This window comes from Equus przewalskii, chromosome 21, assembly GCF_037783145.1.
Source record: "Equus przewalskii isolate Varuska chromosome 21, EquPr2, whole genome shotgun sequence".
Lineage (NCBI taxonomy): Eukaryota > Metazoa > Chordata > Mammalia > Perissodactyla > Equidae > Equus > Equus przewalskii.
Window position 1 is genome coordinate 27,241,007 of NC_091851.1, and position 17,463 is coordinate 27,258,469.

At 58.5% G+C, this 17,463-nt stretch overlaps 1 protein-coding gene and 1 long non-coding RNA gene across 9 annotated transcripts in view; one reads left to right on the forward strand and one right to left on the reverse strand.

The window, feature by feature from the left end:
* The window catches only part of MTCL2 (microtubule crosslinking factor 2), an 86,737-nt gene extending 74,589 nt beyond the window's left edge, over positions 1-12,148 (reverse strand). For 2 of the 7 annotated variants that reach the window (XR_011530813.1, XM_070588321.1), the window contains exon 1: positions 11,124-12,148. Coding sequence is in view for 6 of the 7 variants with exons in the window: in XM_070588321.1 (XP_070444422.1) it covers positions 11,124-11,798 (675 nt within the window). In the remaining variant the exon portion in view is untranslated. The remainder of the gene's footprint in view (positions 1-11,123) is intronic. The other 5 variants (XM_070588319.1, XM_070588322.1, XM_070588318.1 and 2 more) reach the window with 4 other exon arrangements.
* On the forward strand, positions 10,182-11,254 carry LOC139078071 (uncharacterized). 2 transcript variants are annotated; one of them, XR_011530814.1, is made up of 3 exons: positions 10,182-10,321; positions 10,529-10,618; positions 11,115-11,254. It is a non-coding gene; the product is annotated as an uncharacterized lncRNA (long non-coding RNA). The 2 variants fall into 2 exon arrangements; XR_011530815.1 differs by having other exon boundaries at positions 10,260-10,385.
* Positions 12,149-17,463: the final 5,315 nt, after the last annotated feature.

A 17,463-nucleotide genomic window follows, 5' to 3' on the forward strand; every position in this document is an offset into this window, starting at 1 on the left:
CTAGTGGTTACAGAACTGTATGCATTTGTCAAAACTCATTTTACTGCATGTAAATTTTGTTGTTAGTGCCGTTGAGTCGATTCTGAGTCCTAGCCGCCCTGTGCAGAGCAGAGTGGAGGCCCGCCTGGTCTTTTTGCACCATCCTCGCCTGCCAGTGCTATATCAGACAATGCTCTGCTGCTATTCATAGGGTTTTCATGGCCAATTTTTTTGGCAGTGTTTGGCCAAGTCCTTCTTCCTAGTCTGTTTTAGTCTGGAAGCGCCACTGAAACCTGTCCACCATGGGTGACCCTGCTGGTATTTGAGACACTGGTGGCACAGCATCAGCATCACAGCAACACGCAGCCACCACCATGGACAACCGACAGACCAGTGGTGTGGTTCCCTGACTAGGAACATACCCGGGCCGTGGTGGTGAGCGCTCCAAATCTTAACTGCTGGAGCATGAGGGCTGGCCACATGCAAATTACCTGACCTAAAAACAAAACAAAAAGGCTGCCTCCTGCCCACCTCCCCGTCTTTACCTCTCCCACTCCTCCTCCCGTAGGCTACACTCCAGCCACTCAGGTCTCCTCTCAGCAGCCTCAAGACACCTCGCCTGTCCCACCTCCAAGCCTCTGCCCCTGCTGTTCCCTCTGCCTGATTTCCCTGCCCTGCATCTGCACACTAGTGGCTCCCCCTCCTGCTTGAAGCCCCCACTTAAATGCCACCTCCTCACAGAAGCCTTCCAGACCCCTCTAGGCCCATTGTGTGCATCTCAAATCTGTGTTTCTTTCATGGAATGTTATCACAGGCCTATTTGTGATACTAATTATCTTACTCTTCGGTCTGCTTGCACGTGGAATGTCGGTCTCCACCACTAGGATGTGAGCTTCAGGAGGGCCGAGCCCACCGCGCTATCTGGCACACAAAGGAACCGCTCAGCAAACAGCTGCCGAATGAGTAAAGCAGTCCTAAGAGGAGAAGACTACCAGCCCGTCCCACTCTCCTACAGAAAACCACTTCCGGTCAGCGCTGCTGTGTCTACATTTAATTCTTGGATTCTGTGAAGCTAATGCCCATGGAGGCTTCGCATCCCAGAGGAGGGCCTCAAATCCAATATGACCAACTCCCAGGGCGCATCCCTGCCAGATTCCAAACCTCACCCCAATACACCACCTCCTCCCCAGGTTCTAGGGACCAGACTGGCTGACGGGCTGACAGACCCAGGAAGAAGGGCAGAGCTGAGCTGAGGGACCCAGAACTTTCACTCTGCAGGGCAGCAACCGCTCCACGGAGGAGCAGGAGCCTCTTCCTGGTCCGCCTTCCCCCACACCGCCCAGGCCACCACAGCCCCACCCTCGGGCCAAGGCCCAGGCTGCCTGCCCATCTGCCACCCTGGCTCTGGCCCGGGCCACTCATCCCAGCCCGGAAGGGCTGACCTGCAGGGTGGGCCAGCAGTGGCCACAGAGGCAGCATGCCAGGCCCCTCGAGAGGCCAGGGCAGCCATCTGCTGTCCCTTCTGCCTGTCCCCCAGGGTCTGTCAAGGCTCCAGATGAGATCATTGCACGTGGACCCCAAGGAGGGCAGAAGGCTCCGTAAAGCTCCACTTCCCTCCCCTGTCAAGAGCAGAGACTCTGGGAATATCAGCAGGGGGAGGGGAACCCAAAGACGCCATCCCTTCACAGACAGGGTCACTGAGGCCTAGAGAGGAACTGGGGACAATCCCATCGTCCCCAGAGGGTCCAGAGTCAAGCAGGGAGGGATTCTGGGCTCCCGTCTCCCAGCCCAGAGCTGAATCCAGTTTAGCCTCCTTGGGTAGAAGCTGGGCTCTAGTTTTAGGGGAGTTGAGGTCAAAGGTCCTGGAGAAGGAAGGACAGGATGCCCAGCCAGCCATCGACGTGCCACACAGAGCCCCTGCTCCAGCTGGCATGGAGACTGCCTGCTCCTGGTGACCCACAGGGTCACACGGGAAGACAAGGATCCTGGACTTACCTCTCCAACACCAATAAATAATAACAGGCAAGCTGTTCCCTGAGTGTCCCCCTGTGCCAGGCACATGTCAGGCAGCACATGTCATCTCATTTTATGCCCAGCAGTCCCCAACTGACTGGTGAGAAACTGGACAGAAAGGTCAACTATGTCGCCCAGGTCACATGCTACGTGGCACAGCCAGGATGTGAGTCCAGTTTGAGCTCTCATAAACTAGACAGTCTCTATAATGGGACAATAGTGACAATAATAACAGCTAATATTTACCAGGGCTTACTGTGTGTCAGCCACTAGGCTGAGCTTGGAAGGAATGTCCATTATCTCATGCTTAACGACAGTCCTTTTGAGGAGCGTGCTATTATTTTATACCCATTTTACAGATAAGCAAACGGAGGCTCAGGAAGATGAAGGCTCCACAGCCAATCAGGAGTGAGCCTCCCAGACCTGGCACGGCTCTGTGCAGGAGACCACAGACACTCCCTCTGGTGGGAGCAGTGCCTGCCTGTGTGTGCTGGGAGTGAGGAGATGCCCAGAGAACACTGCCCCCAGGCCAGGCCTAGCTTGACCCTGCCCCATTCCGGGCCTCACCCCACAGAGCCGGGAGACAGCCGCAGCTCCTGCTGCCTCTGAGGGGGGTGCTCACAGCAGGGGCGCCTGCCGGTGTCCCTCTCATCTTTTCCGTGTGGACAGGAAGGAAGGCAGCATTTGGATCTGGATGTTTAAAACATCCCCAGGATGGCCACTGGGCAGCAGCCAAATCTCTGAGCAGGGAGATGACAGGGCTGAGCAGTCTCCGGGGAGGCAAAGTGAGGCTGGAGTCAGGGAGTGGCTTGGCCACATGGCCTGAAGCTCCAGCACACTCCACACCCTGGCATTTCACATCTCTGAGCCTTTGCTGGTGCCATTCCCCCTGCCTGGCATCCTGGAAAGAGCACCACAAGACCCCAGCCCTTCTGCCTCTTGCCACTTACACGCTGTGTGACCTTTGGTGGGCCCCTTAACCTCTCTGAGCCTCAGTTTACACCTGTGTAAAAGGAAGGGGCTAAATCCCACCCAGTAAGGTCCCTGCCCCCCTGGAGAACACGTGGGGGAAGGGGCTGATGTGAAACCTGTAATCACCCAATTAATAATCCAGTTACTGTTGAGGTAAATGCCCCAAAGGATACTCCAGGAAGCCTCTCTTTGTGGCAGAGGCAATGGGAGATGATTCACGTTGGTCTTAGAATGAGGGACCCCAAAGGCAGCCCTCCATCAGCAAAGGAGCACCCCCAGGTTACAGAGTCTGCAGCTCTGGCCTCAGCCACTCAGGGAGGACTGACACCGTGCAGGAAGGAAAAGGGGACCAGCAGGGAGAGGTGTACTTGGGGACACCCACAGGCAATGCATCCCCAAGCCCGCCCCCCAGGTCCTTACCCCATGCCAAGACCCACACCCAGAGCCAGGCACAACCCTGCCTTCGTGGGCAGTCAGACCCATGCCTGCCGATAACGCGAGCTGAGGGCGCATAGCTGGTGAGCTCTTACTGTGAGCCAGGCCCAGGCTAATCCTCACCTACACACTTTCTCTCATTTAACCTTCACAGCAACCTGGCAGGGCGAGCACCATCCATCCACAGCCCCATTTTACAGAGGAGACTGAGGCTCGTAAAGGGGAAGCTCCTGAGAAAAAGTCTGAGCCAGGATTCAAGCCCGGGCTGGCCTGGCTCGAGAACACAGTGCTCTTAACCCCCTCGGACCCAGAGAAGGGAAGGGCTGGCCTGCGGCTCCCACCTCCTCGGACTCCCCAGCGTCCCTCAGGGAGGCCGGTGCTGTCCACTGAGAATGTGGACGTGGTGCTGACCCTCCAGTGACTGCCGGGGCAGCCTGGCCCAGAACACCGCAGAGCCTCTGGCTCTTCCTCCACCTCAGCTCCAAGTTCCTTCTGGCAGCAGAGGGCAGAGAACATGACTGCGGATGAGGTCACGCCTACAGGGCACGGGGGAATGACCTTGGTAATAACCTTGGCTGCTGGTCAGGCCCCACCTGGAACTCAGCCGAGCCCCTCCCCTGGGGATGTCCTTCCATCCCGGAGGCTACACGGGATGTGGGGCTCCCTCCCTTCCTCTGAGCCCAGGCTGGTGCGGGATGTGCCACAGACCTGAATGCCAATCCTCCCAAGTGGCCTGCAAGAAAGGGATTAAATTCCCATTTTCCAGACAGGAAAACTGAGGCTTGATGAGGGGACTTGCACATAGAGATCATGCACAGGGAGGAGGTAACAAAGCTAGATTTGGCCCCAGACCTGTCCCCAAAGGAGGAATTGGCCATGAGACCACACAGCCTTCCTCCCCTCCCGCCCTGGGCCCCTGGGACAGGCCAGGCCTGGTGCCCGGTGCTGTAGACACATGGTAAGGGACCAGCTGCTAGCCTTCTATAAGTGCATATGGTTCCTTCCCAGCAAGGTGTTCACAGGCCTCAGCTCAGCTCAGCATTCAATGCCCTTCTCAAGCAGGACCAACTCCCCTTCCCAGCCTCTCCCTCATTCAACCACGCAACAAATATTTATTGAGTCCCTGTGAAGTGCCAGCCACTGTTCAGCAGCTAGGCACACAGGCAGCCTCTCAATGCTAACTCCTCATCTCTAATGGCTCCTCCTCTGAGTGCCCACAGCATCTCCAGCCTCCTCTACCCTGGCTCCCTTCTGTTTCCCAGGGAGAACCAGGCACCCTTTAGGGATGGGAGTGGCATGGCCCATCACAGCCCCCAGCAAAGAGAGAAGGGGAGGAGGGGGAGATGAGGGCAAGCAGGAAATTCCTAGGAGATTAGAAGGGAGTTGCCCCCGGGCACTGTTTCTCCGGTGCGCAGGCCTGACAACTGCTCCATTGCACTCAGCCCACTGGGCCCAGGCCCCAGTGCTGGCATCAGGGGCCTTTAGTGCAGACCCAGGAGGTTACAAACTCAAGCTCGGGCCACACTCCTCCCTGCTCCCAGCAGCCCTGTGGAAGGAAGCCTTGTGGAGGGGCTGAAAGCACCAGTTGTACTCATCAGCTCCAGGGAGCCACGGGCCAGGATTTCCTGTGTTTCTGTGGGGGTGAAATGTCACACAGTCTCTGTGTGTCTGTGTCTGGTTACCCTGGTGTGTGAGCCTCTGGGCCCCATTAGCACATGCTACAGGCCTGACATCTGAGTGCTCTGTGCTCGTGTCCCTGCTCACATGTGTGTGAGTGTCTCCTGGGTGTGTGTCTGTGCCCGGTAGGTGTGCAAGGGCCTCTGGTGCTGGCTTTGTGGAAGAGGCAGTGGGGGCATCTGGGTGACACGCTTGTCTCTGTGCCTGCCTGGCAGGGGCGCATCTGTGGATTTCCGTGGATGCTGGCGCCTGTGTGTAATGAGTCTGCGTGGGTTTGTGCGGGCGCCTGCATGTGTATGTGTACTTCCCATATGTCTGAGGGCATCTCCAGGCTGCACGTCCATCTCTGGGACACAGCCAAGAGTGTCTGGGGGTGTAAGATGTGTGTGAGGCTATGTTTCTGAGCCAGGGGTCTCCAAGATGGTGTGAGTCTCTGTTGTGTCTCTTTGGTAACGTGTGGGTGTGATGACACAGGAGGTTGTGTGTCTGCATGGGTTTGTGTACTTCTCTGAGCGTGTATCCTCTCAAATATGTCAGAAGTTGTGCTTCTGGAAGCATACCACACAAGCTGGATGTGGTGTCTGCATGTGTATGTAAGATGTGTGTGAGTGGTTGTGGATCTCTGAGCACGAGCTGTGAATACATGTGTGTGGGTTTGAGTGTGCAAGAGAGAGTATGCCCAGGGACACAGGCCCAGCCCCTCTGCGAGGAATGCTGGGAGCCCTGGGAGCTCCGTGGTCCCCCCAGGCCTCAGCAGCCGCTGCCTCACATTTTCCATTTTCCATCTCGCTGGAGGTGCACGCCTCCCCCCGTGACACACAGACCGCTGAGGATTCTTAAAGACCCAGGACTCAGGGCAGCTTCTTCCAGACCAGCTCTCAGCCACCACGAGGAGGGTTGGGGCTCAGAGCAAGGACCAGCCAGGAGCTTTGCTAATCAGGATGACGACCCCCTCCCCAACCCAGTGACAGATAGACTGGAGCCCCCCTGGCCCTCCCCGCTCCTGGGAGCTGAGAACTTCACAATTTGCCGGCCACTGGGCCAGACATCAGACACAGGGCCTGGCACCCAGGGCGCGCTCAGAAAATAAGTGTTTAACAAATGAATAAACGCTTGGAGAGGCAGGTAAGGGACAAGCGCTGACTGGGACAGGTGCTAACATTTACCATGCACTTGATCTGCGGCATCACACTGCGAAGGGTCCCCCTGACTCTGCTCGTGCTCATCCCCCATTTTACAGAAGAAGAAACAGAGGCTCAGAAAGGCTGAGTATCTCACCCGGCATCACACAGCCTATAACAGGTGAGAACCCTGCTCTGTGAAACTCGGAGGCACAGGCTGCCTCCTGCACAGCAGAGGGTGGAAGAGACGGAGGCAGGGGGCTCCTTAGGGTTGTCTAGTGGGGTTCCCAAGTGTCTCAGCTGTGCAGTCTTGAATGTGTTACATAGCCTCTCAGTTTCTTCATCTGTCAAATGGGTCTGATATCAGAACCCTCCACACAGGTCTGCTGGGAGCAGTAAAGGGCTTATTTAACCCAGGACGCAATCAATAGTTGAGAGCATTCGTGAGACAAGAACCATAGATGTCCAGGGGACAGTGGTCTGGGGGTCCCAGGCCAGCTCTAATATCCCAGCACTCTGGGGTCCAACCTAACCATTATCTAACCCTTAAGCCTGGATCCAAAGCCCCATTACTTCCTCCAGGATCTCAGACGCTCCAGTCCCAATCGCACTGTGCCTTGGTGCAAGGAACACACACAAACACACACACACACACACACACACACGCACACACACACGTCTCCCAGCCCTGCCTGCAGCTCCAGGCCCCCAGCTACAGCATATGTTATTCTCCACTTGCTCCCAACAAGTCTTAGCCTAGAGCCGGGCACACAACAGGATTCCGGAATCTCAGCAACCTGTGTCCCAAACTAGACACACTGTGAGCAGCCAGCAGCTCACGGCTCCGGTCACACTGTGCAAAGAACAGGACCCAGGGTGAGCACAACCAGGTTTGGAGTCCTGGCTGTGTGACCCGGAGCCTCCATTTACCCAACTGTACAATGGGAATGGGGGGTGGATCAGATGTGCCTCTGGGCCCTTTTGGACCCCTAGACTGGCTGCACTTCAAACCCTCACATCTAGAACCTCCCAGCCAGTGGGGAGGCCTTGCCTCATGGAGCCCACACAGCACGGAACATGGTCACACCCTCTTGTCCTCTCCGGAGCAGCTCCTGATTTATTAGCATCCTAAAGTTAAGGGGATCCACCCTCCTGGCTTCTCCCAGCTCCTCCAAGAATGAAGACATAGACATCCTGTCTGCTCATTGGCTAACAATTCCTCAAGAGATGCAGGATTTCACTGCTTGCAAAATGTTTTCTTGTCTATTCCTACCTCCTTGATTCCCGAAAACAATCCTATGAAGTTGTCCAGGCAAGTTCCATCATCTTCATTATATAGATAGAAAACAAGGCAGTCGCTCTGAGAGGCCAAGTGACTTGCCCATGGCCACACAGTAAATGGCAGGGTCAGGTCTCAAAGGCAGGTCTTTGGGCTCCAGCTCTCAGATTCATCCATCCACACCCAGTGGGCTGCCAGCATGTCCTCACCACATGGTACACTGGCGACAGTTAGTGGTGATGGGGAGCTGGAAGACCTCAGACCACCAGGGGCTTGAACGCCAAACACGGTCAATGTGTGTGCTCTGCAGCTAAAAGTGCACCTTAGAATCCTGGAACCTCAAACATTAATAACCTTCAGACTTCCTTGCCTGGAACGGACCCTGAGGTCAGGCAGCTCTGCCGTAGCTACCACACAAATCTCCCCGTGAATCGTCCTCAAGTAATCACCACTGCCAACATTTTGTACTGTTTACAAGCTGCTTTCCACCAACCCTATGTCTTTATCCAAACATGCAAGGCCATGAAGCCTCTCTTTGAATAACTCAAGCGACAGCGAGCTCACTCCCTTCTCTGTAGCAGCTCCTTCCACCGTCTCACTGGGAGACAGCCGCCCTGGTTACACTTGCCGCTCCCGGGCCCCAGAGCGGCCTCATGCAACAGGAGATCTGCCATCACCCGAGAGGCCTTCCCAGTTGACAGTTCCCAGGGCCCCCCACCAGCTGGCAGGTGAACCCAGAGAAGGCCCCATCGGACTCGGTGGGACTCAACCCCGGGCGGCATGAGGCCTGCAGGGGACCCGCTGGGGATCTGGAGTCCTTCCCCTGGTAACTCAGTTTCTGCATCTGAGAAGCAAAGTGGCCCAGAGGGGCAGGACGCTCTCACTCCAAGCCCTGGCTGCCTGCAGAGCCGGCTCGGGACCTGCAGCAAGTCTCTTCCCTGCGGCCACCGTTTACCCATCTGCAGAGTGGACCAAAGACACCTCCCTCCCAGAGAAGCCCCCTCATTGAGGGGCCACGTCCGCGGCCTCTAGGCCTCCAGTCCCTCTGTGAGGTGCAGGTGGGTGAAACAAGGCTCTAGGGAGGTTCGTAGACCGATGCGAGTGTACACAGCAAGGACCGCACAGGCCGGCCGGCTCGCCTCTCCCGCCCCGCCTCCCTCTGCTCTCCAGCCTCGGTGCTGTTCCTTGAAATCAAATTTTCCTACTTCCCTGAGCCTGGAATGTTCCTGCTCCATCTCCTTATGCAGTTGGCTCCATCTCGTCCCTCAGCCCTTGGCCTCCTCAAGCACCCCAGCGCCACCTCCATGTGTTCCTGGCGCGCCGTGTGCTTCTCCACCCTCGTCACGATGCACGTGGTGATGTCTCGCACGGCTATTGTTGAATCCCAGAGTCCCCCACTACGCTCAAAACGCCGTGAAAACAGACACTTCATCCTTGTCCGCGGGGGCAGCCCCAGATCTGTGCTAGGCACTAAACAAATAGTTGGTGAATGAATGAATGAGGGGCCAGGAGGAAGAGCCAGGCCTGCTTCCAGGGGGGAGGAGGAGCTACTCTGCCCCCATGGCATCCACGGAGAACACGGAACAGGTCACGTGCCGCTTGAGAACAGCAGTGATCACAACTGCCCTCATCTGAGGCTCATAACACGCCAGGCGCTCTGGTGGTGTCTGCACACACTATCTCAACCCTTAAGGTTGGAAGATGTAGGGTTGCCTTTTTACAGTGAGGAAACTAAGGTCCAGAGACATTAAGTAACTTGCCCAAATCACACAGCCTGGAAGCTACAGACCCGAGATCCAGCAGTGGCCTGAGGTCTGCGCATGAAGCCTGAAACACTGAGTGGACACTGAGGCCCAGCCCTGGCCCGGGCAGTAGGACGTCCCCAGCCAGGCCCTGGCCCCTGTGAGACCCTGGGTTCGAGCACCAGACTTCTAGGACTATTTTCCACCTTGACAGTCATGAGTGGCTCAGACAGACTCCAGAGCTCTGCCTGCTGACTTCCCGGGAGGACAGGCGCCCACAGGGGTGGGAGCACGAGCAGACCCTGAAGAACCTCCCCTCCACTTGCCAGGGTGAACCAGAGGGCCAGGAGGTGGAGGCGAGGACTCGGGGGCTGGGCTGCGAGCGGCTCAGGCACGGACTACGGAAGCAGCTCCGAGCCCAAGAGGGCAGGGCAGGCCTCTTTCTGGGGCCTCCCTCCCCTTCCCCACCCTCCACTCGGCCTCTCCCCACCACTGGCTTCTGAAGACTAGGAGCTGACTGAACCCCCGACTCTCAACACTGAACAGGGCCTTCAGGAAGACTTACCCTCCCATTTAACAGATAAGGAAACTGAGACCTGGCTTGGGGAAAGGTTAGAGGCTGAAGGGGTGGATTATCTTGATTGGGACAGAGACTGTCCTTGTAGTCCACAAGCATATACTGAAGACGTGGTGGATAGCAGATTCTGGGGGAAACACAGTTGAACAAGACCCCAAAACTCTAATGAGAGAGAAACCTATTTGGCCAGAAGAGCCACAACGCAAAGCTGAGTGTTGCCGGGCAGACATAAATCAGCAGAGTGGTGTTCATTTGGTGGCTCTCGGCCAGGGGGACTCTGGGTGTTGTGCCAGGCCATCAACTGACAAGAAGAGGTAACATTTCAGCCTCTTCCAAAACTACACCCAGCCAGCGGCAGTAGAGCCCATGAAGCTTCCAGTCTCCCGGGTCAAGGTCGACACACAAGGGCTGGGCTGTCCCTAAGGCCGCCACGCGCCAGGGAGTGGGCAGACGGAGCCTGCACCCAGTGGGTGCCCACATCCACTGAAAGGGTGACGACAAAGCTTGCTCTCCGAGAAGCTCTCAGGTCCCCACATGCCCAGAGGGAATGCCCCTTTCGGAAGAGCAGCTCCCCTCCTCTCACTGGGAAGGTGGGAAGGCCATGGGCACTGGCCATGAGGGGCCAATGGGGCTGCTGTGGGTACAGGGCCTGTCCCAGAGAGGGCAGAAGACAACATCCTGGGATTTAGGAAGCTGCCTCTGAACCGGTTCTCCCACGACCTCATCCTTCCAGGCTGTGGGACCGTTAGACTGGGCGGAAGTCGGACTCTGGCCAAGGGGATGTTCCCAGATGTCATGCTTTCAAATGGACCCGCCCTGAAAGGTAGGCGGGGACAGGCCTGTGCTGGGGAAAGCCCTGGGTAAAGCCTCAGGATGGTGTTCTGGCCTCTTCTTGGCAGGGGAGGGCCACAGGTGCCCCGGCAGGAGTGCACACAGTGCCCGTTCCAGAAAGAAGAGCCACCAAAGGGCTGGCCTCTGACCTGGGGTGGGGGTTCCAAGCAGCTGAACGCAGAGGTCCAGCCCCCACCGCCACCCCAAGTGAAGCATCTAGGCACCCTCCAGGGCAGTTTTCTCAAGACCCCCCTCCCCGGATAACGGCCCTTGGCCAGTCTCCTCACCCAGGTTCCTCCCCAGGAAAGGGTTTCCCAAATAAAACGGGAGGTGGAATGTGAGGGGACCCTAAATCGACCTAAGGGTGGTCCCCAAGGGTTCAGGCCCCCTCTTCCAGCTCGTTCAGTGGGACAGCGGGCCGGCCGGGGCCTCAGGCCCGTGCAGTTGTGACAACCAGCGCCTCCCGCGGCCCCCCTCTCGGCCCTCAGCGCGCCCACCTTGAGATAGTCGTTCTCCGAGCGCAGCTCCTCCAGCTCTCGCACGAAGCCGCCGGGCCCGCAGTCCAGCATCTCCTCGGTGAGGTCGGAGAAGGCGAGCGAGGTGCTGAGTGGCAGGCGGCTGCTGCCCACCGACGACGCGGCCACCGACGGCTCATCGGGGGAGGCGGGCGGCCGCGGAGGCTGCTGTGCAGGCGGCGCGGGCTGGGGCGGCTGCCCGGGGCGGGCCCCCGCCGGGCCCCCGGCCGCCGACTCGGCGTCGCTGCTCAGCGCCAGCTCCAGGCCCAGCAGGCGCGCCTCCTCCGACGCGCAGTCCGACACCTCCGAGCTGCTGTCAGTGAGGCTGGGCGGCGGTGGTGGCGGGCGCGGCCCGGCACCCGGGCGCGGGCGGCCCTTGGCGCGGACCCCGGTGCGGACCCCGGCCACCCGCGTCCCTGCGCCCCGCGCCCCGGGCGCCACCGCGCGCCCCTTCTTGTCGGGCCGCGCGGACGACGCGGCGCTGCAGGCGGCTGCGGCACCCGGGCCTGGGCCGCGGCGGCCCTTGGCCAGCGACCAGCCGGCCACGTCCTTGGGCCGGGCCGGCGACGGCGCGCGGTGGCTCTTCTTCCTCTCCGGGACGGGCGCGGGCGGGGGGCCGCAGCCCCGAGCCGGGGGCTCCCCCGCCGGCGCCTCCATCTCGGCCTCCCTCGGCCTCAGAGAGCGGCGCGCATGGCCCGGGCCCGCCCGGCCTCCGCGCCCCTGGGGAGGCTCCCGGCGCCGCTCGGGCCGCTCGGGCCGCAGCTCCTCTCGGCCCCCCTCAGCCCCGGGGCTGCGCTCCGGCCCCGACCCCCGCCGCACGGTCTCTCCGCTGCTCTGAGCTCGGAGAGCGCGGCCTGATCGCCTCCAGGCGCCTCGGCTCCGGCTCCGGCTCCGCCCGGCGCCCGCCCCCTCTGCCTCGCCGCGCCCCCGGAGCGCGCCCGGGCCCCGGCTGCCTGCGCGCCGATCGCTCCCTCGGGCTCCGAGTCCGGCTGCGGCCCGGGCCCCGGCTCCGCCCGGCGCGGCCCGCCCCCCGCGCAGCCCCGCCAGCTCCCCGCCCCGCCGCCTCGGCTCGGGGGCGCGCGGCTCCGCGAACAAAAGGCGGACGCGGCGGGAGCGGTAGGGAGGGACGCAGGCAGCGAGCGAGGGAGGGATCTGCGAGGCAACAGCGACCCCCTCGAGGGTCAGGCGGGCCGGGGCGGCCGCGGCCCGGGCTCCCTCCTCCCCCGCTCCGCCGCCGCCCCCTCCCCTGCGGGTCTGGGCAACGCACCCGGCGGAGGCGCCCCTGCGCCCAGCGTGCGGGCAGGGGCCGCGCGAGCGGCGAGAGCGGGGACTCGCAGGCGGAGGCCGGGCGGACCCCAGAGCGCAGGAGCCAGCATCCATATACACTCCCGGTCCCTCGCCCCTCGCGGCTGTGCGGAGCGTGCGCGAACTCCGCCCCTCTTAACCTAGCAAAGCAAGACCCATTATCCCATTGTGCAGATGCGCAAACTGAAGCCGGGGCAGGGCGCGCGATAAGCCCAAGGTCAGTGGCAGAGCCAGGACGGAGCCCAAACCTCACTCCTGCGGGGCGCGCTCCGCCTCTCCTGCCTCGGCTTCCCTCTGACCGGCGTAGGGACCGTGGCGCCCGGGATGCGCGCCCGGCTCTGCACCCTGACCGGCGGCGGTTGCAGGCGGGCTCCCTCCTCGCCGTCCCGCGTTTGAGGCTCTGCAGGCTAAAATGGAGAAGACCTATTACGAGGTGTCAGAGCAACGATGCTGTGGGAATAGGCTCTGGCCCCGGTGGGCTGGTTGCCCCGATCCCCGCATGTCCCCCACCAAGAGCAACTCCGGCCGACCCCTGAGCCCCGGCTCTGGTGGGCGTCTGTCTTTTCTTCCAGGGCTGTCTCCACGGCTCCTGGCCGGGTTGTTGATTTTCCCATGTGTCTGTCACACCTGCCCCGCCCCCGTCCCCTCCCCCGCTCCGCGCTGCTACTCCCCATCGCCGAGCCACTGCGGGGCAGCCCCAGAGTCAGCCCTTTGGCTGCTGCGCAGGTGGGCGCTCACCGTTAGGGTGGCACTCCCTTGCCGGGGCGGGGGGTGGGGGGTGAGGGGTGGGGGGTGGGGTGGAGGGGTGGGCAGGGCTGTGTTTACCCCTCTGCAGTTTCTTCTTCCCGTCTTCCTCCCTTCCCGCCTTTTCCTCCTCCGTTCCCCCTTTTCCTACTCCTTTTCCTCCTCCTCCTCTCCCAATCCTGTTCCTTCACCTCCTCCTGCCCTTGACACGCGGCTGGTACCAGGTCCACTTCTCTGTTCCTGTCCCACCTCCCCCGCAGCAGTGAATGCACCCCTGCGGTGTGCCCTCTCACCTCTCATCCTGATCTAGGTGTGTCCAGGTGTGTGAGTGCACCCTCCACCCTCAGATCCTTCCTCCAGGTGCCCCCAGGAGCCAGGTAAAGAGCAGGGCCGCGCAGCAGGTTCTCCACAAACACTTCTTCAGGGGCGTTCCCACCCCCTGGGCAAGGCACCAGTTCCCCTGCCCCCATGCACTGTCCGCTCTCCCAGTCCACAGGCACCAGGTAGGACACTAAGGGACACAGCAGTGGACTCATCAGTGGTGCGTTCCTGATCTCATGGAGCACACAGCACAGGAGGAGATGGGCCACAAAAGATTCATCACAAGCAAGGTGGCATGGTGTGGCACAGGGGGCCAAGGCCAGCCCTCCCACTTCCTGGGCCTCCAAGTCCCCACCTGGTCTGGTCTGTTGTAGCAGATGGCAGGGACCTTCAGCTCTGATGTCTCTGTTTCTTGTAGGCTGTTCTGCTCTGGCACAGAGAGCTGCTGTGTAGCTCTTGGAAATTGTTTACCCTCTCTGTGCTTCATTTTCTCCCCCTATGCAGAACGAGGGCTTGGAGATGTCGGAGGGTGTGACTCCAGGCAGGGGACATGCTAGACCAGGCTGGCTCATCCACTCCTGACACACCCCTGGCCACGCCCGTGGTCCTGAGATTAGAGTGGCCTGGATCTCCCCACTTGGACCTGGGCCTGAGTCCTGGCTTTACCACATATCCTGTCTGGGCCCCCACACTCACGGCTGAACAGGGGGCTGAGGGCCCTTCCTGCTCTGAGGGTCTTTGGATTTGGGGAGCCAGGAATCTACATTGAAGCCCCAGCAGAGCCTGGTGGGGAGGGGCCTGGGGGTTGGGTGGGGCCAAGGTAGGGGCTCTGGACTCAGGCTCCATTCAGACCAGGGAAACTGCACGCAGGCAGGGAGCCCATCTGCCGTGTCGTGACCCGTGGGCACTCATTCATGCCAGGCTCTGTGCCCAACACTTCTGTAGAGGGTCTCAGAAAGGTTAGGAACTTCTGTGGCTGATTGTATTTTCCAAAAATAGGCACGGCCATATAGAGCCCATCCCAATTACTCTTTTTACAATGTGGCATTGACACTCTTCCAACTGAGTGACGGGGTCCATGTTCCCTCCCCTTGAACCTGAACAGACCTTTGTGACGGCTCAACCAACAGAGACGGGCAGAAGTGACATGTGACTTCCAAGGCTAGGTCATAAAAGGCAATATGGCTCTGTCAGGCTCAGTCTCTCTCTCTCTCCATCCACTCACCGCGGGAGCCCAGCCACCATGTTGGGAGGAGGCCACGCCTCATGGACGCCGCATGCAGGTGTTCCAACCAGCAGCTCCTGCTCCCAGCCCCACCACCCAGCAGACATGTGAGGGAGCGAACCTTCAGTTGACTCAGCCCCAGCCCTGGGGCTGCCCTGGCTGATGCCAAGTGGAACAGAAATGAGCTGTCCCAAACTGCAAAATAAATATTGTTGTTTTAAGCCACTAAGTTTTGGGGTAGTTTGTTATGTAGCAATGGACAACTGGAATGCTTGTCCAAGGTCATATATCTTGGAAGTGGCAAAACTGGGACTGATCTGAACCCAGGGCCATCTTATCTCAGAGCCTGTTATGCTGCACTATGGGGCTGTGTCCAGCTCGGGTACACAGTGTGTGCTGTAAAAAGTTCTACTCAACAAGGAATGAAGCATTAAATGATTGTAAGAAATGAAGATACTATTACCCAGTGGAAAAACAGTTTATTTTCTCTCATTCAAGCTGCTAAATTGACCAACAGGATGGAAACTGAATGAAAACTAAATCCTGGAAGGCTTCAAAGAAGAGGTGATTTTTTTAAAAGGTTTTCTTCATTAGGAAAACCATGAAAGAAACAAACCACTGGCTGAGGGAGGATTAGAGGAATTAGTAGGGGAACCTGCTTGAAATAGGGCAGTCAGAGAGGCTTCCCTGAGGAGGTGACATTTAAACTGAGTTATTCAAAGCACTGGAGTAAGAGAATTCCAGGCAGAAGGAATAACAAGATCAAAGGCCCTGAAGAACGAACAAGCCTGATAGGTGTTCAAGGAAGTGAGAAGGTCAATGTGACTGGAAGTTGATGGGTGATGGAAGGAGTCGGACAAGATAAAGCTGGAGTGGACAGCCGGAGCCAAGGCCGGCCCTGGGCAGGGGCTTCATTCTTGATGCAATGACAAGCCATTGGAGGCTGTAATCAGGCGCATGATATAATCTAATTTGTGTTTTAAATAGATCACCCTAGCTGCTGGCAAGAAGAGATGCTAGAAGATGGGCTAAGGGCTACTGACCAGTGTCTGCGAGATAATGATGGCTTGGATGGGGGGTGGAGGCAGTGGAGAGGGAAAGAAGAAAGTATTCTTGAGATCTGTTCTGGAGCTTTAAAGAGTCAGACACTCTTGGTTGGAAGTGAGGGATCAGAGAAATGAGGTCAAGTTCAACTCCCAGGCTTCTGGCTTTAGTTCAGGATGAATGATGGTGCCATTTAACAAGACAGGGAAGCCAGCTTGGAGTGGTCGGGGACAGAGAGACCAAGCTTGGAGGGGGGAGTAAAGAGTTCTCGTGGACACGTTCAGCTGAGATGTCCTTGGAGACATCCAAGAGGAGAACTCATAGAGGCAATTAACACAGGCATGTGGGGCCCAGAGCAGCAGGGGGTCTGGAGTCATGAAGAGTCATCAGCATTTGAAAAATATTTAAATCTATGGGAGCAGGTGAGGTCGCGTAGGGAGAGGGTCTAGAGAGAAGAAAAACTGGCCTAGAACCAGGAAGTTAAGAATTCCTGGTTCTAGAAAGTGGATAGAAGTGGAGAAGCCAACCACACAAGACAGAGAAGGAGCGGCCAGGGAAGTAGGAGGGAACCCAGACAGCGTGTTGCTCGGAGGCCAAGGCGCTCGGGTAGATAAATGAAGAGGAAGACATCTCAGGATCAAGTGTCAGAGAAGCTGGAGGAAGATGAGGGCAGAAGAGTGCCCCCTGCATAGGGTGACCTGGAGGCTGCTGGGAACCTCGGTGAGAGCAGGGGTGCTGGGGACAGTGCGGGGGACAATCCAGAGGGAGTGTATTGAGGAGTGAACAGGACGACACAGAGGCGGAGTGTAGGGAGAAGAGAAATGGAGCTGTCGTGGAGGGGACTGCCTCGTAGAGAGGGACGGACAAGTGAGAGAGGGAAGAGGCGGAGAGGGAAGCGAGGCCAGGAGAAGGGGAGAGGGACGCATCCTGGGATGGGCGACTGGCTCTCTAAAGAAAGAGGGACCTTCCTCCATTGTCCTGGAGGGAAGGCAGAAGAGATGGGCGAGATGCAGGTGGGTCTGTGGGCAGGGTGACGGAGTGAGGGCCAATGGCTTCTGTCTTCTCAATGAAGAATGAAGTCTGACCCGCCAGCTAAGAGTGAGGAGACAAAGGAGAGAGAGTCGTTTGAGGAGGGCAGAGACTGTATGTCAAAGTGACCTCAGAGAATGGAAATTAGACTTCCCAGGCTGTGGAGGGGGGATGTCGGGTCATCTTAAGCACCATTTGAGGTTCTCAGTGAAGCCGGTCAGCCCGGTGAATGCAGGGTGTACTCAGGAAGCGATTCTAGTCATTTTCTCTTAATGTTTTGGGTTTATTTTGCATAGCTGAAACCGTACTGCACGTACAATTTTATATCTTGCTTTTTTTTCACTTAGCAGAAGCATTTCCTCTTGCATTTATAAACCTCTGTAAACACCATTTTTAATACTTAGAAATAATCCGTGGAGTGGGTGTTCCATGGGCCGCCGAGCCGTCCTCCTTTTGTTGGACGTTTCACTTGTTTCCTGGTGATGACTATCACAGTTCTGAGAGGCCATGTGTGGTCTGCTGGAGAAGAAAGGCGAAGGCAAGCGGCACACAGAGCTGGGACGTCCGCATTCTGGCGCCTAGAACCCCATCATGGAAGCTTTTTAGGGGCCTGGTATATGGCCATTGGTGTTCCTGACATGTCACATTCTGGGT